This window comes from Mytilinidion resinicola (assembly GCF_010093595.1).
Source record: "Mytilinidion resinicola strain CBS 304.34 unplaced genomic scaffold BDZ99scaffold_15, whole genome shotgun sequence".
NCBI lineage: Eukaryota > Fungi > Ascomycota > Dothideomycetes > Mytilinidiales > Mytilinidiaceae > Mytilinidion > Mytilinidion resinicola.
The window spans coordinates 634090-653691 of NW_022985451.1; the positions used below are offsets into that span (position 1 = coordinate 634090).

At 55.5% G+C, this 19602-nt stretch overlaps 9 protein-coding genes across 9 annotated transcripts; 5 read left to right on the plus strand and 4 right to left on the minus strand.

Annotated features, from left to right (window-relative positions):
* Positions 1-1681: 1681 nt before the first annotated feature.
* BDZ99DRAFT_393434 (uncharacterized protein) lies at positions 1682-4936 on the minus strand (the record flags this gene model as incomplete). Its single annotated transcript, XM_033715844.1, has 1 exon — positions 1682-4936. The coding sequence occupies one exon, from the start codon at positions 4934-4936 to the stop codon at positions 1682-1684; it is 3255 nt and encodes a 1084-aa protein (XP_033573799.1).
* A 2300-nt stretch (positions 4937-7236) lies between these two features.
* BDZ99DRAFT_86312 (uncharacterized protein) lies at positions 7237-7851 on the minus strand. Its single transcript, XM_033728977.1, has one exon. It carries the CDS (start codon positions 7675-7677, stop codon positions 7333-7335), a length of 345 nt encoding a protein of 114 aa, XP_033573800.1. The 5' UTR covers positions 7678-7851; the 3' UTR covers positions 7237-7332.
* On the minus strand, positions 7852-8452 carry BDZ99DRAFT_86313 (uncharacterized protein). Its single transcript, XM_033728978.1, has one exon. It carries the CDS (start codon positions 8352-8354, stop codon positions 8025-8027), a length of 330 nt encoding a protein of 109 aa, XP_033573801.1. The 5' UTR covers positions 8355-8452; the 3' UTR covers positions 7852-8024.
* Positions 8222-9952, plus strand: BDZ99DRAFT_465610 (uncharacterized protein). The gene has a single exon (XM_033720584.1). It carries the CDS (start codon positions 8550-8552, stop codon positions 9753-9755), a length of 1206 nt encoding a protein of 401 aa, XP_033573802.1. The 5' UTR covers positions 8222-8549; the 3' UTR covers positions 9756-9952.
* Positions 9953-10940: 988 nt separating this feature from the next.
* BDZ99DRAFT_393924 (SPC25-domain-containing protein) lies at positions 10941-11763 on the minus strand (the record flags this gene model as incomplete). Its single annotated transcript, XM_033715863.1, has 3 exons — positions 10941-11291; positions 11389-11669; positions 11724-11763. The coding sequence occupies 3 exons, from the start codon at positions 11761-11763 to the stop codon at positions 10941-10943; spliced, it is 672 nt and encodes a 223-aa protein (XP_033573803.1).
* A 177-nt stretch (positions 11764-11940) lies between these two features.
* BDZ99DRAFT_422074 (uncharacterized protein) lies at positions 11941-13329 on the plus strand. The gene is made up of 5 exons (XM_033716971.1): positions 11941-12079; positions 12135-12168; positions 12217-12577; positions 12701-12862; positions 12935-13329. The coding sequence occupies exons 1-5, from the start codon at positions 12033-12035 to the stop codon at positions 13108-13110; spliced, it is 780 nt and encodes a 259-aa protein (XP_033573804.1). The 5' UTR covers positions 11941-12032; the 3' UTR covers positions 13111-13329.
* Positions 13037-14094, plus strand: BDZ99DRAFT_86396 (uncharacterized protein). The gene has a single exon (XM_033728979.1). The coding sequence runs from the start codon at positions 13388-13390 to the stop codon at positions 14006-14008; it is 621 nt and encodes a 206-aa protein (XP_033573805.1). The 5' UTR covers positions 13037-13387; the 3' UTR covers positions 14009-14094.
* A 1077-nt stretch (positions 14095-15171) lies between these two features.
* On the plus strand, positions 15172-17065 carry BDZ99DRAFT_465613 (uncharacterized protein). Its single transcript, XM_033720585.1, has one exon. It carries the CDS (start codon positions 15236-15238, stop codon positions 16754-16756), a length of 1521 nt encoding a protein of 506 aa, XP_033573806.1. The 5' UTR covers positions 15172-15235; the 3' UTR covers positions 16757-17065.
* Positions 16946-17705, plus strand: BDZ99DRAFT_465614 (uncharacterized protein). The gene has a single exon (XM_033720586.1). It carries the CDS (start codon positions 17086-17088, stop codon positions 17428-17430), a length of 345 nt encoding a protein of 114 aa, XP_033573807.1. The 5' UTR covers positions 16946-17085; the 3' UTR covers positions 17431-17705.
* The last annotated feature ends 1897 nt before the right edge of the window (positions 17706-19602 follow it).

The window sequence follows — 19602 nt, forward strand, 5'->3', positions numbered from 1 at the left end:
CGGGCAACACTAATGAGTCCATTATCCAGGCCAGGGTCTACGGGATTGATATTCTCAGCAAGGCGGACGGGACGGCTGGCTTGACTATAGTTATTTTCAGACCGAGATGTCGAGGGAGTTCTCCTTCTTGATTGCAAGGGATCTATGCTAGAGGAAGGGCGAAGGCCTAAGCGGCCCGGAGCCCCGATGCTTTGCCCCCATTGCGGATGCAAAGCGTTTGCTGAGGAGGGCGTCGAGGCATTGAAGTACTTATCTCGTCAATAAAGGAAGCCTGTTATAAAAGGGCCTTGGGTGCCTACATCGGTTGGTGCAAAACTAAACTGGGGTAAACGCTCTTGTTGCGACATGTCCGATCTAGTCTAGGACATGTTAGCCCTCAAAGTCACAGGGGTGCAACAGGACTCGTCGATGTTTGCTCAGTAGGCACAAGGACTTGAGAAATACACGACCGCAGTCGATGAGCGGTGACGGAGATGCTCAAGAGAGACAAACGCAAAGCTGAACGGAAGAAAGCGACCTACCAAAGAGAGCGCCTGCAGCCTTGAGCCTAATGAGAAGCCTTAGACAGGCGCGGAGAGGTCAACAGGTCGAGGTCGACGGCGGTGCGTCAAGGAGGGTGCATTAGTACTCCGGCGTCCACACCGCTTGGAGGCTGACACGAGTGAAGTGCTCTCGAGAGAGGGACGTAGCGCAAGCACCAGGCTCAACGCAAGCGCGAATAATTGGCTGCACAGGGTCGCCGGTGTGGGAAACTCGTAGAGGTGTCGAGGAGGACAGCGGCGGTGATCGGATGCGGAACTAATGGGTGCAGAAAGTGCGCGGCAGACTTCAGTGGGGGCTCATGGCTCTGGCAGGCAGATCGAGTGAGGCTCCCTAGCTCATGGTGCGAGCATAAAGGGCGGCCTCCGCGCTGTGGTTCCAGAAGAAAAGAAGGCAACCGATTTGCCTTGTTGCTGCCTGCGTGGGCGCCCTCCGGCTTGGGTGACCGGCGCCTTGCTTGGCAGTCCCTCAAGGTGGCTGAGTCGACGCCCTGCTGCCCTCTTGTCTCAACTCCCGCCCGCAGAGTATGCATCGTCACCGATCGTGGCACGAATCCGAGATCTGGATGTCCGCGCCTACGTATGTCCTCCCCGTCGACCTGCTGGAGCCACGGCGCTTGATTGCAGTATATCTTTCTCGGAACGCCCCGCCCGCCCTCGTTTCTGCTGGCGCATGGTGCATGGTGTAGCGCCATGCATCAATCGAGGCGGACCGGCAGTGTCTGCCACATGTTGCCAGGTTCAGGCTCGAAAGCGGGCCCGTTCGTGAACTTTAAATGCCGCATGGCACCTAGTGTCTACCTGCCAAAAGACCAATCATTTGAAACTGGAGATTACTATTCCGATTGGTAAATGTTGGCCTGAGAGAGGGAGGTATCTACGCTCTGTCTCTAGAAACCCCAAGAGAAACCCGAACGCCTATTAGATCCAAGTAAAATCATACAACAGAACGCTCATAAAGAAGGACATAATCACTCCGTTGTGCTCTAGCCCCGCGATGCTATGAGAACAACAAATCGGTCTATGATTGATACATTTCGCTATCATGACATTAAGACGTAAACATCGTTTCCATCAAGAAACATCCACCACTACATGTTCCCCTAAATAGCCGAAGCACTTCCCAAAACGGTCGGTAGATATCATTGCCCCTGGTAGGGATAGTTTTGTTGCTGCTGCTGCATGTACTGAGGCATTTGCTGGTACCCTGCCGACGAGTATGGAACACCGCTGCTCTGGTCATACCCAAGACGGGCATCACCATTCAAACCAACTGGAGGTGCTGCGGGAATGCTCTGTGGCTCATTTGTAAAGTACGCTGACGGTATGTCATTGGAATATGGCGTTGTGTCAACCGGGGAGGAGAACACCTGTGGTTGTCCATATGTTGCTGAAACCGGAGTGATTGGGGCATATTGCGCAGCGCTATTTTGCATGTTCCCACGGTATGCTTGGTTCGATGACTGTGCTCCATTGCCCTGAGGGCTGCGTTGCCTGGTGTCAAGCAGCCCCGGGTACGAGCGCACAGCAAAGCTCTGCGTTTGGTCAATGGGAAAGCTGAACGATGGGTTCTGTGACTGTTGTTGGCCACGGTACGCAAATTGTGGCGGTGGATACGAGTGCATGACCGGAGCCGTGAGACTAGATTGGGAAACATCTGACGAGTATTGCGCGTAGGTTGCTGCGTCGAATCCAGCACCAAGTTGTGGCATCGCAGAGCCCGGATTGTACCTGGACGGATTGTCGTTGGGCGATCTGATCGGTGTAGGAATCTGGTTTCTAGCATGCTCGGGCATCTCTACGACCGGGCTAATGATGGTATCTGCATTGAGATGCTTCTGCTCCACAAGAGGGAGAATCGGCATGCTGATCTGTTCCATGTGCTTCGCCAGATGCACTGTCAACTTCTTCCAACTGTTGAGGATATTACCGCAGAATCTGCAAGGCTCATCCTTAGGCTGTTTCGTAGTGTCCTGACGACACTTCTCTACTAGAGCCCAGACATCGTCCGAAGGGTCCTTCGAAGTCTGACTTCCACTAAGAAAGCCGCCTGACCAGGCGTTGTCCGGATGTGCAGATGTGTCACGCGCTGTACTGTTTCCCGACCGACCTGTGCGTGCTCGTGGCTCAGCAATCTTGTGCTCACGAACGAGATGTTGCACGAAGTTGTCTTTGCGGTAACAAGTGTGGTTGCAATCGGCTACAGAGCATGTCCAGTTTTCGAGTTGTCGATGTCGCTCGTTCTCGTGTCTGACCCAATCCGCTTTGCGCTTGAACGACTTGGGCTCACCGCAGTTCGGGAAAGTACAAGTGAAGGGCTGAACGTCCTCATGCACATGTTTCGTCCAATCAGATGGCTTGTAGAACTTCTTGACTTTGAAGCACAGGGGGCATTCAAACTCGGCTGGCAGCCTTTTGACAGGAGGCAATGGAACACCCTGTGGGAACTGCGCAGAGATGACGGTTCCTTCCGGGGCGGCCTCGCCATCATCGTCCGACGCTCCAGGGGCTGTGATCTGGAATCCAATGAAAGGTGCATCGGAGTCCTTGTTGCCCGCCCGAGGAGGCAGCAATTTCGACTCCCCACCGAGAGCCACACAGAACTCTTTCGTGGACGCGCACTTCTTACTCTTCACAGCATTTAGATGCTTCACTTTGAACTCTAGGAGTCGCTTGTACCGCCTCATCTGCTCCTGCGTGATCCTTTCGACCATGTAATCCACTAGCCTTGGGTTAAGTTGTCTGGCATGGGTTTTGAAACCTTCGTAAGTGGGTATTATGGGATCCGAACGGACTTTGAGATCCATAATGACCGCTTCTGATAGACCTTCGTCGTCCATGTTGTTTTCGTCGTCGTCGCCGCCAGGGCTTGGAAGTGGAGAATTTTTGGTTGCTTCGGCGTCCGCTAAAGGTGATGCAAGTGTCAGCATCGGTGGTCCACCGTGTTGTGTCATCAGTTCGGCAAGGCCAGGTGATTTGCCTAAGTCACTCCTGCTCCTGCTTCGTCTAATGGCGTTCTTGGCATGCGCCCACGGGCCCGACGTAGCAGACAGATTACCAGAGCCCGGAGGACCAACATCCCTAGTGTTTTGTGCTACACTGGTATCAAGCCTCGGCGACTTCGGACGGCCCCAACTTCCTATCCTCTTTGGCTTCTCCAACAATGGTTGAGGCTCCTTCACTTTGGGTAGTGTGGAGTCTGGTGCTTGCGGTGGTGCTGTTGGATGACTTCCTTTTCGCTTCAAAACGTTGTTACTAACGGTGCGCTTTGGAAGAATATTATCTAAGAAGCTTGGCCGTCTGTCTCTACTCTTGTCCTTAGGTTTCGCTTGGTTCAGGTCCGAGGCGATGAGCTTCGATACGCCCCCAGCAGCATATAGACTGCCAAGATCAGACTCACTCACGCGGCGTGAGCCAATGGTAGCTGCAAGCGACGCCGATTCTATATCCTTCGCCCGTTGATGGAACCGCATCATGGCCGCATTTGAAGTAGGAGGTTGATAGCGATCACCAGAGGATTCTGGTTGGAAAGGAACGTCATTCCAGGGCCGAGTGCCTACCGGCGCTTCCGGAGCGACTTCGTTCTGTGCGACAGGCGGAAAATACGATGTTTCCGCTTCCGCTCCAGCTACTTCGACTTGGGCGGGTGGAGATTCCGGCTCGTAGTCTTCATCATCCTTTTCTTCGTCTTCATCCATTTCGCTCCGCTCATCAACATATACCCCTGGTCCCGGGATTCCAGAGTCATCAAATATAGTCTGCACACCGAGGCCGAGAGAAGACCCTAGAGTCTGACGCACACTAGCATCGTTATGGCTTTTGGCTCGGCGCCGGTTGGTGGTGTGTTTTTTTCGGACTGCTGGGGCATCGTTGTCGATATCTCCAGCTTCACTCCCAACCTCGCTCTTGGTAAGCCACTCTTGAACCTCAGCCTTTTTCTCTGCTATAAGACGTTGCTCGGCTACTTCCTCAATGGTTGGTACGTAGATATCTTTCATGGTCTCCCGATCAGCAGGGCTTAGTCCAGCCTGACCAGAGCTGTTATCCGCAAGCCAGGACCCATCTTCCCTTCTTTCTGCGGCAACTGATACATTCCTGGCAGGCGGTGGCTCTTCCTCCATATCATCATCAGAAGAGTCGTCTACCGGATATGGCGATAGATGCGTGCCAGATCTTCGACTCCCATGACTTCTCTTGCTCATGGTTCGACTAATGTCGGACCTGGCGGGTGATTCCCCACGACTGTAATTCTCCACGCGAACAATGGGGCTTGTAAGATGTGGCGCCCGTGGCTGAGGGTTTGCAAGGGACACTCCGCCGCCAGCTCCGCCAGGGCTGTTAGTAAGCGCCGGGCTGTGCTGTTGCTGGTGGGGGTTTGATCGAGCACTAGAAGACATGGCAGGCGAAGGGGTAGATTGTGGCTGAAACTCGTTGCCGGTGAGCCTGATAGCAGCTACGGCGAGATTATTCGCGCTCTCATCACCAATCACTGGGCTCGAATTGCTGGTCAGGCTTGGCGACAAAAGATGTGAGTCGGATCTCGCAGACGATAGAGACGGCTGGCCTTGGTTGAACCCTCGCATCGAGTTGGCATCTACTCCAAGCATGGAGGCACTGCCCCGGTAGGATCCATCGTACGGGCTGCCTTGGTTGGTCTCGCTGATATGGAGGAGCGACCCCAGTTGATTTTCCAACAGTGGATTCTCTAGGAGCGGGTCTCCGTAACCTGGCGTGGTGTATTGGCTGTAATCCTGATAGATAGAGTCACTGAGATATCCATCGGGACTGACGTGGTCGTGCACCGAGTTCACGGACGGCGAGAGGCTATGGGCTGCAGAGTTTCCAGATAGATGCTGCATTTGGTGCTGGACATACTGATTCGGCTGATGTGCGTAGGTTTGATTGATGACATCGGGGTGGAGCGAGTCATAGGATGAGCCAGTGTTGGGGGTGAAAACGGAGTTCTCTGTGGCTTCAGTTGAATGCAATGCGCCCATGGTGTTGTAGTTCATTATTACAGGCTCCGCAGAGAAGGCGAATGACCCGTCATCATTCGGTAGATACTGATTCCCTGAAGGCGAGGAAGACAGAAAGTGGTTCTCGTCCTGGCGGCGAGGCATATTGCCGTTGGTGTATGAGGGGGATCGTGACTCCATCGCAGGCATCATTGGCCACAAAATGCCCACGCGGGATAATCCAGTCTACAACTGGAGAAATCGAGCAATGCTCTGCGCACCGAGGGTCCCTGGAGCCGGTCCTGACGTGCGAAAAGTAGATAGTGTGACTGAGGCTGTGGGTTATCGTGGCATCGAGTGCTGCCTAGCCGCCTGAGGACTCGACGGGCGATTCGACGCAATGAAGCAAGAAAAGGTCGCGCGAGATATTGAGGGTGAACAAGAAGCGCGAGAACAGGCACAGAAGACGAAGATTATTGCAGGCTCAAAAGTTGCGGCAACAGTGGACAATGCTGCCGCTATGAACGGCCCTGGGACGGTCTGCGGGTGCGCCTTGTGCCAGCAATACGCTAAGCCTCAAAAAGAAGCCTTGAGCGGATCCAGGAACGTTGCGACCACACCAGCAGCGCCGCTCGTCTAAGGCGATGTTTCGAGCGTCTGCCGGGTCTCAGACTCCGCCAGCGAGTGGTTCCAGGCGGAATGCAAAGATGATGTCGCGACCGCAGCAACCGTGGACTGTCCTGCTCTCGGGCACCGGTCAGGCTGACTCGGCGTGTTTCCAGCGGTGGTGATGCCAAGAAGGGAAGGGGTTGAACGGGCAGCGTTTGGTCCTCGTCTTTTGACTGGCGACGGGCTGGTCTGCACACGGGACGAGGTCGCGGAAAGGCCTGGGGAAGAGCAGCGGACTCCACTACTGCCAGCACTACGCAGCCTGCTAGTCGTTGTCGAGGCAGATTTGCGAATGCTTTCGTTCGCCTCAGCCACGCTTGGTCTCGTGTCTGGGGAGGCTTAGACGGCAGCACCACCACAAAACCCGCCTGGGTCACACACGCCGGCACTCTTGCTGGACTCTCGCGGCTTCGTCCGTGCCATCTCAGTCATGAATCGGCTGCATTGTTCTGGTTGTATACAGAGACCACCATATTATGGGTCTTGACTTCGCGTGCACCCCCACATATGCTTGCAGAAGACGCATGAAGTGCAGTCTGCAAGCAGTAGCCCGATCAAATCCCGCACGTCTGCCCCACGAGATAGATAAATTGATAGTTGCAAGAACCGAGTCTTGACGGGGGATGCAATCAGCATGGAGAGCGCTGGAGTTGTGCCTCTGACCGGATCTCATGCACCTCAACACAACAGTATCGACTGCTGAATCCAATGCTGCTCAGCCCCAATTGCCTGACCTTGAGCATGATTCTTCCAGAATCACACAATCGTTCAATGTCGAGTGTGCAGATAGAGGAGACAGCGGTGACAGTCCTGCATTCCTTCGAAAGCCCGACGTCGCTCCCGTTAGTCCCATGACGTACAGTCTGGATAGAGCCGAGAACAAGCTGCTGGAAGCTTTTTGGCTCGCCGCTAGGGTTTCTTTCCCAATTCCATCGCGGAAGCTAGCGATATGCATATCAGCACCCAAAATTAGATGAAGACCCACCATGGCAGGGCATGCTCTTAGTGCTTTTTCTCAAGGACCTCATTGCTACCTGTATGCGCGTCATTCTGATTCTAACTTCGCAAACGGCCACGCAACCACAGTGTGAGTTGAGGTGAAGTTTGAGGCTGTGTAGCGGGCCACTGACGGGGATGCCTTCACTATCCAGACATTTATAATCCTGACTCTAGGGCTTCGTTTCAGAATAAGCTTCGTGAACGTATCGTAAGAACCGATCTAATCGCAATCTTAGTATAATCGATAGCAGAGCTAAGGCATAATCATGCTTCGACGGGAATCGTGCCCCGCGGCGGCGTATGCCTCTCCTTCGAGCTTCAATAGTATCAAATACATCAAGATGGCAATCCTGCGAGTGCTTGGTAAAGTGGTTAATATTAAAGTGTATCTTTGAGCTGATGGTTCCCAAAGCCCTCTTCCAATGATCCCGGATACTGAATGGGAGAGCCGATGGGCCAATCAATAAAGCTAGCGTTAGCAGCATAATGACAAGAACTTTATGTTCTCCTATCATTCGGACGTGACCACAGCGGCATCGATTGGCGTTGACCGAGACGAAGTTGAATGATGTTTGCGCCAGAGCAGCGTTGAAATAGGTACGGGGATTGAGGGTCTTTGGTACCACAGCGATGTCCTAGAACAGGACGTTTTGAGGTCCGGATCTCTTTTGTATGTATGCTTCGGCCTCCGTAGGGTACGTCTTGATGTTAATTCCGGTCTTTCTTAGATCCCAGGAGCACCAAGATGTATCTGTACATCTCCGAAGGTATTTCCCGAAATGCACCGAAGCCGAAAGCCGTGGAACCCAGATTCTCCTTTCGACCCTCTGGTCCTGTACTAGTCCTGAACAGGCTCCTGCTGTCACTTTGTAGAAGCTGAATTGGACATAGCGGGATTGATGAGATGGTGGGCAGAGAAGACAGCAAGCCTAAGCTTTTCCGCGTGGTGTTGAAAACAACATGGCGGCAAGCAGAAGCGGGAAAGCGGGACATCCTGGTTCCTCAGGATCGGCCAGAAGGAGGCTAAGAAAGGCAGCCATAAGCACACCTCCAGCAGACTCGATGAATTGCTATCAATATGCATCCTCACTCCTCTCTCCACAGCTACTCTTCCTATATTTCTTCTCCTCCTTGGCCCTCCCCGTGTCGTCGCAACAATAGGCACGCGCTGTGACTCGCATCTGGCCCGCATGTGACAGCATCGTCACTCAGCTGCGACGCCCACGTCCCACAGTTCAGGCGCCCAATCCGTGGAACGAAGACCCAAACCTACCACGGGACCAGGGGACAGCAGCTTACATAGAAACACCTGTGCGCAAGTACATAGTTTGGAACTGCCACTCCGTACTTCCTCCACGATAAGTCACCCATCGCCAAAGTCCCGAAAATGATCCAACACCTCTCACCCCCCGCTCCACGAGACCTCCTCCCACCTCTCCTCGCCTGCTTACCGACCGCATTCGCCTCAAGCAAGCCTCCGCCAGCTCTGCTACCCCTCCTTTCACCGATCCTGCGGCAGCGAGTACAGCTCCTTTCCTCCGAGTCCTGGCTCCCCCTCCTCTGCTGGGATGCTCACGCAGCCTCCAAGCTCCCCGGCATCGTCGAAGAAATACAACTAGAACCGCATCCAGTCTCAGGAGAAATAGAACTCAGAGACCCAGAAGCCATCCTCTACCGGCGATTAGACCCCGAAACCCTGCACGTGCGCCTCGTCCTCGACGAATTCAAGCTCCTCCCCACATACCTCTGGTGCACAGGCGACGACAAGGGCTGGCGGCTCGCCGAGCTGCGGGGCATAGAAGACGGCGAGGACGGCGCACGATGGTTCGAGAGCATTGCAGAGGCAAACGAGGACGCCGGGCCCAGCTTCACGCGGAAAGCGCCCCAGGCCAACGGCACCACGAACGGACACCACACCGCCTCAGCGCCCGCCCAAACCCAGGGCAATGACGCGGAAGACGACGACGACGACTACTGGGCCTCCTACGACCGCACCCCCGGCGGCGTAACACCCGCCCAAAAGCGCTCGCCAGCCCCTCCGCCAGCCAGTTCCCGCGTCCAGCTGCCGTCGCAATCGGAGCTCGCGGAGCTGGAGTACTTCGCCCGCTACGCTGCGGAAGTGCAGCCCGCGCTCGACGCGCACGATCCGGATGAAGAGGGGCTTGTGGCTGGAGAGTCGACACTGAAAGGTGGAGAGTTCTCAGGCGCAGCAAGACCACCTCCTCGCGAGCCCGAGACGGAGCCGGCAGAAACGACGAACCCGGGTCCGAGGGGCTACGATTCCTCGTTCCCACCTCCGTACACAGCGAACGGCATTGCGCTCGAGCATGCCGAGCATGAGAACCCGTGGGATGAGGGCAGCGCGCTGAATCACCCGCGGCCGGCGTCGGCTGGGTCGTCAAGCTCTGTAGAACGGCTAGAAAGGGAGGCGGAGGCGAGTACTCAGGCGGAAATGGCGATTAAGCAGCACATCAGCACGGATATGAAGTCGCTGTTCCGGCTGGCGCGGGCCGCGGGAATTGAGCGGGAGGAGTTTGAGCGGATAATTAAGCGGGAGTTGGAGGTGCTGCCGTTGCTTGAGAGGGATGAGTAGGAGGCGTCTACGTCAGCCGGAGATTGGAAATGTAGGAAAGGCTGCTGAGTCGAAAGGGAAGGTAGGCATTCTGGGCGTTTTTCAAGGAACCACGGTTTGGGCATTGTATGGCGCTTGGCCTGATCATGTAGCGTTTGTGGATATGAGCACCACATTATGCCTAGTATGTTTATCGAATACGAAATCCACTTGAACCTAAAGAAGCCTTTCTTCTACTTGTGATGAGGGATACCCCTGAAGTCACTTTTGCATACTACTAACACCATACTTCCAAATAAGTCGGATAGTCAAAAGACACCTAGCAGTGTCAACTAGCAATGTTAGCTAGGCGCTTCACATGAGCCGACGTCACTTCACGAGCAGAGGCATGACGACGTAGTACTCGTAGTAGTATACATAGACCCTAATAATTGATAGGGGGATCTTAAAAAACGCCGCTACCCAGCTTTCGCCGAGGGATCTGCAAGCACACTGCTTCGCCTGAACGAAGAGCAATAGTTGTCATACATGGCTGGGGAAAGGGCAAGATGGTATTGCATGTAAGAGCGAAAAGCGTACAGCCATAGCGGTATACTATATGGGGTTAGGGAGTGCTATGGAGAAGAGCTTAAAGTAATAGGAGTGAGCGCTCCAGAGGAGGTAGCAAGCTTTTGTACTTTGTGTTTCGAACCAGCCAAGATCTGTAGTCGCTGACTGGAGTAAGTTGAAGGCGGCATCGGGGTATAGCTGGCTGTCCTGAGCAATGTACGTATTCGGCTATATGACTGAGTTTAGGGAGCTGTTTGGCTGGTGATGCGACTAGTGAAGGGGAAGAGTGGAGTTGGTGACAGCTAACTCGATGGAGAGTCGAGGGGTATGGAGAATAGGGAGACTAACGGGACTAATGGGAGTAGAAGAAGAGAAAGCGGATTAACCAGTTGCATTGCTTATTACATCTAGGTAGAGAACCACCGGAAGTTATAAGACTTGGATAAGAGGATGTCTAATCCTTCAGGTGATTAACTCGAAAAGGAACGGTCATGTAAATGTCCCAACATACGCTTTTATTGACAAGAACGCTTTTCGTCAGAAGTAGCAAAACAACTACTAGATCTAACCAAATAGGTCTTCTCGACGAAACCGCTCCGGTCACAAAGCCCCCAATATCCTCTTAAACGGTTCAATGCACCAGCAAATACTACCCATCTATCCCTTCCTCTTCCTTCCGCTTCCCCCCGCCTTCGACTTGACCCCCGTAGCCCCCGCAACTCCCGCTATCCTCAGCATCTCCTCCACACTCACGCCTCCAGTCTCCTCTGCCGCGCTTCCCCTCCCAATCTCCTCAACAATGTTTTGCGGGTCTGCGGCGCCAATGGACGGCACATTGGAAGCGAGCCACTGCTGGAACGGCTTGGCGACGAAGTAGCCGTCTGACGTGAACCAGCGGGAGAAGGAGGCGGAGACGTCACGGGTATCCGTTTTGCCGGAGGTGTCTGTGAAGGTGACGGAAAGGTAGTAGGTTGGGTCGTACTTTTTGGAAGTGGAGAGGATGCGGACCTGTGCCTATCAATTCGGTTCTTTTGGTGGTATTGTTTGGAAATTGCCTCTTGGGGTAGATGTATAGGAGTGGTATAAGAGGAATAGTTATGCTCACATTCCCTGTCGTATTATTCCCCTCAAAGATACACCCTTTCTCCACCATCCACACCCAATACGAGAACACCGCATTCAGCGCAAAGTACGCTGCCACTGCGGGCCCGGCGTACGGTTTCGAAGCTTGCGGGCCATGCTTCCAGTCGAAGTAGAAAAGGCCGCCGGCGAGGATGACGGCGGAGTAGCCGAGGGCGAGGCGCACATCTATTAGCCTGTGGGATCGTTGGAATTTTATGGAGGTGAGGTAGTTTGAGAGAGCATCATCGGTGGTGTTCTTCAGATCTGGGAGTGGGTTAGCTTGGAGGGGTGGTCGGGGGGTTTTGGGAATTCGCGGACCCGCTAAGGAGTGGACTGCGATCTTGGTTGTGGCTGACATTGCAGGCAGAAGTCCCCGGGGGTTATCAGTGGACTTGTTGAAGCTTGATTGCTGCTGTGCGGAGGAGCTCAGAGCTTCGTCGATGTGGTGTTGTTGGAGCTTGTGGTGAAAGGTGGTCTCAAATAAACGCAAGTCGCTTGATCCCTGTCATGCATCTCGCTGATGGAAAGAGGGTCCGCTCAACCCAACCTCTGCACATCATCACCTTCGAGCTGCCTTTCGCGTTGACATTGGAGTGAGGCAAGCGGCATCGCTTCTACATTTCCAACATGGGACAACCGGTGGTGCAGACGATCCATAGGGATCCCGCACTCTTGTGAGTAGATGTCGGAATGCGGCATTGGATGGGATTTCGCTGATCGACCTCATAGTTATTGGATACTGCTGCCCATCACGGTGGTTATGGTGCGCTCGTCGCAATAGTGTTTAGACGCGTATACTAATTCGCTAAAGGTCTTGACTGGTCTCCTCCGCCACTACTTCATGACTCTCCTCCAAACTGCGCCGAAGAAGCAAACCCTCCCACAAATCCGCCAGCAACGCTCCCTCGTTCGCGGCATCAATCTCCGCACAAACGCCAATGTGCTCTCGCCATCGTCCTTCCAGGCTCGAAAGGCCTACATGGTGTCGGCATATCAAGAGGGGAAATTCCTAGCGGACCCGGACTCGAGGGGCAAACCTAGACCGAACCCCATGTCGGACCCAGCCATGATGGAGGGCATGATGGGCATGATGAAGGGCAACATGGCCATGATGGTGCCGCAGACGTTGATTATGGGGTGGATCAACGCGTTCTTTTCGGGATTCGTCATAAGTACGTACCCTCTGTGTTCTTTCTTTCGTCCTTGCGAGCTAGCCATTGCAGGTGCAAGCAAGAGATGGCTGGTTGAGTGGCATGATTTCTTCGTGAGGGCGTGCTAACATTGGGGCCCAATAGTGAAGCTGCCGTTCCCGTTGACGCCACAGTTCAAATCGATGCTGCAATCCGGCGTTGGAACGCGTGATCTGGACGTGCGGTGGGTGTCCAGCTTGTCTTGGTATTTCTTGACTCTGTTCGGGCTGCAGCCCGTCTACAACTTCATCCTCGGGAGCAATAACGGTAAGTCAGCCCGGCCGCAGCGGCAGCCACCGATCCGCCTAGTGAGGCAGCGCTGACGATCTGCCGATGTAGCTGCAAGCCAAGTCACGCAACAGATGGGTCAGGTCAATCCGGGCGCGGGGATGATGGGCCCAGAGCAGGACCCAGACAAGCTCTTTCTGAGCGAAGCCGAAAATCTGGAAGTGATTGAGCACCAGTGGATTCTAGAGGGGGTCGAGGACCGACTCCTTGCGAAAATGGCCGTCTAGGGAGCAAGGGAAGCGAGGTCTCGAAGGGGGTGCAGCACCACGTCTTCAGGAATGAATCGGGGACATGGAACGCCCAGAACGGAACGCAAGCGACGTGCCACAGAGGAGGCCGTGCAAGCCGTGGTCAAGCGTTCATCCCACGTCGATGGAGAGAGCATGTCAGGGAGTCAGAAAGTGCAGCCACAGAGGTGCCTGGAGGAGGCGTCGGCCGCGATAGCCAAATACTATGACAGCTCTTTGACAGGCCGAGTGCAATCCAGGGCGCTGGCTCGCTCAGATGGCGAGCATGGCTGGGTTCCGTGATCAAGGATGCGGGTGGGCGTGTGGCTGCCATCTCGGGGCGAGTATCAGCACTCGCCGGAGAGCCGCACGCAACAGAAGCGGTGGTTTCTGGCCACGCGCTGTCTCTAGACGCCCGCGTGCATTCTCCACGCCCGCCGCTTCGGCTGCAGGGGCCGCAGTGCCCCGTGGATGCAGGCCGGGTGGGTTTTGCGCCATCAATACGTGCGGCACAGCACCCAAGCACCGCCCCCAACTCCCCGTCCAGCAGCATCGCGAGGAGTGGCACTGGGCGCCCGCGATGGCCTTACGAGGCGTGGACGAGCGCGACAGCACGCGCCGGGCGTCTTCCAAGGCGTGTTCTGGCGCTCTCCGCCATGTCTCGCGTCGTCTGCGACGGCCCATCGACGTGCCGATTCAACCTTCCGCGCTCCCGATGCTTCCCTCTGGCTTGCGTCCAGGCCGCCGTGCAGAAGCGGACGCCCTCTTGGTGTTGTCGGGCCAGCTTCACCACGGATCATCGAGCCAACAGGGAGCGGCTGTCCCAGGCCTGGTCGAGTCGGCGCCTGAATCGGGCGGTTGGATGCCTTCCTTGCCAACTCTCCCCCTCCTCCAATGAAGCACGTCCTCACCCCTCCTTCGTCTCCTTCAGCTCCTAATCCTGCGGCTTCGTCGTCGCAGTCGTTCAAATCGGGTACCCATGGTGGCGCGTTTCCGGACAGCCATCCGCTCTGCATCGCGGCTTCGGGACCGTCTCCTTCAGCCCGCTCCCACCACCGAGCAAATATAGATGCCCTTACGCGCGGAGATTGATGGGTCCATCTGTGTCAACTGTGAGTCCCGCCTCTGCTTCACGTATCACGAGCGCCTCCTCACGCCTTCCACCCCCCAAAGGCCCAGATATGTCAGTGGCGGCGGGGGAGAGGGACCACCAGCATCCAGCCCGCGCATCCAGCAGTCAACGTCCACGATGCGAACCGCAGAACGGCCCTGACCCCAGAGTCTCACGGCTCGCAGCTCTGGACCCATGCGCTTCATGGTAATGATCTGCCCGACCTGGCGTTTTTCCTTTTTTTTTGCCGACCCACGCAGGCACTGGCAGGTACCTCCCCATGACCATGCAGGCCCCTCCACGGCCAGTGGCTTGCCAGCGGCGCAGACCCTAGTCACTGGAGGTCGGTCGAGCTTCACCGGTTTGATGCAGGGGCCGGGTCGTTGCTCGGGTTGAGTAGCGCGGCGTTTGTGGGTTAGTGCGGCTCTGCGCTCAGTGAATAGTTAGAGCAGCATAAATGCTACTAACTAACGCGAGCTCTCTGCGATGCACACTACCGGCAAGCTCGAAGGCGGTGCAGTTCGCCATAGACTTTCAGCGGGTTCGCCCAACAAGCAGCCTTCGCGTCACTGCTTCGCCCCCTACCCGTTTCAATCACCGCTATCAATCTTATTGTACTCTTTGGCGTCCCTATTTACACCTTCCTCGTAATTCCTTAAATCGTGGCTGCTTCCGCACTCTCTCGCCCCGCAGCTGTTGTACGTTATTACAAGTAATCTACATGATTATCCTTTACTCATGCCAAGCAAAGACCTCCACTACTAGCCTACTCCACCGTCTACTCTTGCTCCTAGGACCTGCCTGGTTGGTCTTACTCTCTAAAACCACCTTAGGTTGAGATCCATCATCAGCACTACGTCGTCCTTGCTCTGTTAGCAGCGTGCAATCTCAGTGCCAGAACATAAAATGGAGGCACACTACCTTTTCAACGACCTCCCACAAATCCAAGTCGCGGAAGATGGTCCTTTGAATTCAAGCTGCTCGTGGCCATCTTACTCGAACGAGTACAACCATATGGATTACTCTCGCCAATATGGGACCAAGGTGGTCAATGTCTTCGGAACAGAACTTCCTCTTGAAGAACAGAACACCCAGGACATGTCGAACATGCAACGGTATTTCCATGGTACGCTGCCTTTTGCTCCCGAATACCTCCACAGTGACCTCAGCAAGCATTGTGGAGGCTCGATGCAGAACCAATACCTCGAGCACAACGGACCCTTGGAGCCACAGTCGCCGTGGCCTACCCCGGAGGAACACCGTCGACAATGCTCTCCAGATGACACCATCTGGTCCGCTTCAAGCGGCAGTTGGAGTGCTAGTCCTCGAGACGAATTGCAACCATCGAACATGTTCGCTCGGTACTCTATGACGAGCCAGGTGGGCTACCCAGCCCACGGTATGTCCTACCCAGAGCAGCAGAACGCCAATGCATCCTTTGCAGACCAGCCTATGGGAGGCGGTTCAGGTATTGCCCTTCGAGAGATCCAGTACGCCCCCGACGAAGAACCGGAGCAGTCTGTCGAAGAATCAGACCTGAAGATCGAGTTCGCATACGAGCAGGAGACAATGGGCCACAAGATGGAAGACTGCGATGACTCTGGGCTTGGAGAGTCTATGAGAGATGCCGAATCGGTTCAACCGGTCTCTCGTGACGAGGATGGGTCCGACTCCGAATACAAGCCCGCCGTGTCGTCACCGACCTCAAAGAGACGCAGGCGTCGCACGTCGCAGTCAAGCAGCTGCTCGAGCACAAAGCACACTCACAAACGCAGCATTGGCACACGAGTAGCTTCCACTGCACCCGGCATCTCCAACGCACGGGTCGTCAAGAAGGGTCGTTCATCCATGTCTTCGCCAGCGAGCGCCAGTGTGAACGCGTCAAGCAACGGCGGAAACAACAACGCTGTTCGACCTTTCCCCTGCCCACTGGCACCATACTCCTGTTCCTCCACATTCGCATCCAAGAACGAGTGGAAGCGACACGTCAGCACGCAGCACATTCGCCTCGGATTTTGGCGTTGCGACCTCTGCCCTACTAATGTGGACAGCGCCAACAGCTCCATTGTCTACTACAACGACTTCAATCGCAAAGACCTCTTTACCCAGCATCTGCGAAGGATGCACGCTGCGCCTGTTCATGCTGTCCCCCGTAACAACCAGCGCGAGTACCCTGTCACCGAAGACAACCTCCCTGAACATCAGAAACGGTGCTACACGCATCTGCGATCTCCACCTCCACGGTCATCATGCTTGTTCTGTGATCGGCAGTTCCTCGAATCTGGCGGATGGGAGGAGCGCATGGAACATGTCGGCCGCCACCTAGAAAAGGATCGCAAGGCGGGCGGAGCCCCGACTGACATCAAAGATTGGCAGCATGACAAAGAACTCGAGCAGTGGCTCGTTGCCGAGGGCCTCATTGAGGTTGACCGGAGCGGAGGATGGAAGTTGGGCGATGGGAAGCCCAAGCGCGGCGCGGAAGAAGATGACGATGAAGACGAAGACGCTCAGCACGATGACGAAGATGAGGCATGAAGGAGTTAACAACACATCGAACTGGTCGCTTTGGGTAATACTGGCGGAGTCACGACATAACGGCTACGGATACGATTTTTGATACCCTCTCAATGGCGTTTGCACGAAGTTTTAGCTACTCGACTCGCCTTACTGTACATCTCCTTTGTCTTCTGGGCTCACGAAAGTTCAAAACTAAAAAAGACTTTCCCCTACGTACGCATTTCTGGGACTTATATTACCGTAACTGGACTATTTCGGAGTACCATGATATTCCGCACCATCAAAATGAAATCTCTCTGCTTCCATACTAGCTCAGATCCTCTCCTGCAACTTGATACCATGATTAGATGCAGCGTCTGCCTGGTCTTCCAAAAAATGCGCTCCCAAGACACCTGGGCAGATACTACGGTCTCCTAAGCGACTTCAGCTACCAGGTTCTAAGGTTGTTGTCGCGCGATATCAGCACAGCCCCATGTGCCCCCAGCCACCACAATGCACTCGCCAACATCACTCATCTGCCACACCTAGCTAGACACCACGGCTGCATATCCTCAGCCCCCATTCCAAACCCAAAACGAGACCCACACTCCGGTATTTACCACACAACCTCCCTACGCCTGCAGCAAACCCAAACACCAAAGTCTCCCCCACTATCTCAGCCCCCCAGCGCTGCAGCCGTCACAAAGACGTGACTGATTCGACCTTCGGCCGAAGTGAAAGCAATCCCCCACGTTCAGACGCCGGCGGACCTGTGTGGAGATCAGGATGGATGGTTCAAGGTACCATCATCCTAGATCCCAGTCTGGCAGTGAAGCACGATAGATGCACACTCGCTACGAATCTTGGTGCCTGACTCCCGGGTTTCCTGATGTGGGAACTGTGGAAGATGGTCGCCGGGAGGATTCGGCGGGGCGTCCGAGTTGCGATCAAGGCTCTTGACCATCTCGGCAATCCTTCGCCAAGGTTGTTCTACAGGGCGCGGATGGATGGCTTGTGTGTGGAGAGTCGAGGTGAGACTGGAGCAAAGCCGCCCGGGATGCCGACCGCGAGTGGAGCCGAACCGGCAGAGAGATGCCAGGCGTCGACAGGGAGAGTTTAGCCACGTTTACGCCCCGTTTTGCAGAGAACGATCACCGAAGCTTATGGCGCCTTCGCCGGCATCCATTCACCTTCCGTGCGCCGTTGGCGATGCTTTCGCCCCACCTAATCGCCCATGACAACAGCCTGGTGGGATGGGAGCGCCCCGGGGCATCTGGTGTGCTCCACCACGTTGGGTATTCTGGGCCTCAGTCAGATACGGCGGTTGGGTCCCCCTTTCTCTCGCAGCTTATCCACCACGTCTCTCTATCTCAGCGCGCACACACGCACCACGCTGGCCTCAGTGCTTTCTGCCTCCTAATCGCCATCCCTTGCACGCCTCCTCTGACCCCGTCCCCACCCATCCAACCACCGTGCCCCTCTGCCCCTCCGCCCTCACGCCCTCCTGCCAACGCAACCCCGCATATGCCCGCCTCATCTCCCGCTGTCAACGTCAACCCATGTGCTAGCCGCGCCTCCCATCCCGCACGACGCACGCGTGCCTGAGGCTGTGAGCCCAGCCGCCTGCACGTCTGATCTTTCCTGACATCGTACGTCCCCCGCGCCGGCGGGGACCCAAGACGCAAACGCCCTCGGCCAGGCATCCGTGCGGCTGATTCATGCATGCATATGCAGCCCAAACCGGCACAAATGCTCGAGACTCAGAGTCGTGGTCTTGGCTAAGAACGCCCCGGCACTGCACTGCGAATGCGCCGTGCCGAGATCTTCGGCGCAGACGTTGAGGCACGAAGCCGGGGCCGGGGCGTGAGGGATTATATCGCGTGGTGCGTGTGCTCCGTGGGACGTGGAGCTGCAGGTGGCAGGAGTGGCTGCGCTTGGCGCTGTGGTGATCGTGGACGAGATGGACTGGGCATGCGACGAGTGCGATCGAGGAGCCTTCCTTACGATCGAGGAGCCTTCCTTACTATTCGCGCCGTGTAATTGGCTGCAACTGTACCTTTGTAGCGTCTTGCCTGATGATGCTCTCACGAGAAGAATGCAACATTCGAGTACGTTCGAATTCCTACTAAATGGGACAGAGCGTACTGAAGGCTATCATCCGACACCGTCTACAGACCCGCTGCCTCTTTCCAGGCAAAGATGGGTAGGACCCTCGTCCCCTACGTCGTCCATCCCACTTCTAAAGCCACACCAGGTCGTCACAACAAGCGCCACTCACAGGCCGCCGCCTCACCAAAGCTTCCAAGGTTGAGCGAATTTTCAGCCACCAAAAACCCGACTGCCCTCAGGCCTCGGGAGTTTCAGGCCCTTGTTCCATGTACTCCGCTGTTCTAGAAGAAAGAGCACAGGCACGACAGGGCATGGACCCTAGCGGGTGACCGCGCATCACCAGCTCTTTTTCCTTGTCCGACCTTCTCCTTCAGTGTATACTTTCCACCCGCATCATCATACGTGCGCGAGCGGCCTGTTGGATATCTGACAGACTGGACTGTGTGCCTTGTTGGTGGTGCTCCGTGCTGCGGATGCAGCGCAATCTATAGGTTTAACGCCGTCCAAAGCCTCATTCAGCAAGGGCCATCATTCACTTCACCCACCGCATTCCATCTCTCCTTCTGTCCTTATTTGCGTCCCTGCATCTACGAATCATCACGCGAGCTTTCAAGCCGTCGCTTCTGCGTGCCACGAAGCCCCGCGTTTCTGAGCATGCAGGGTGGGACGCACGCATCCCCGCAGCTCCTTTTCCGGACACCGCGTACCCCACGCTGCAATGCTGGAGTCCGACGCGCCACGGCGGCATCGTAGCCGCCTCACTTGTTACGTTTGAC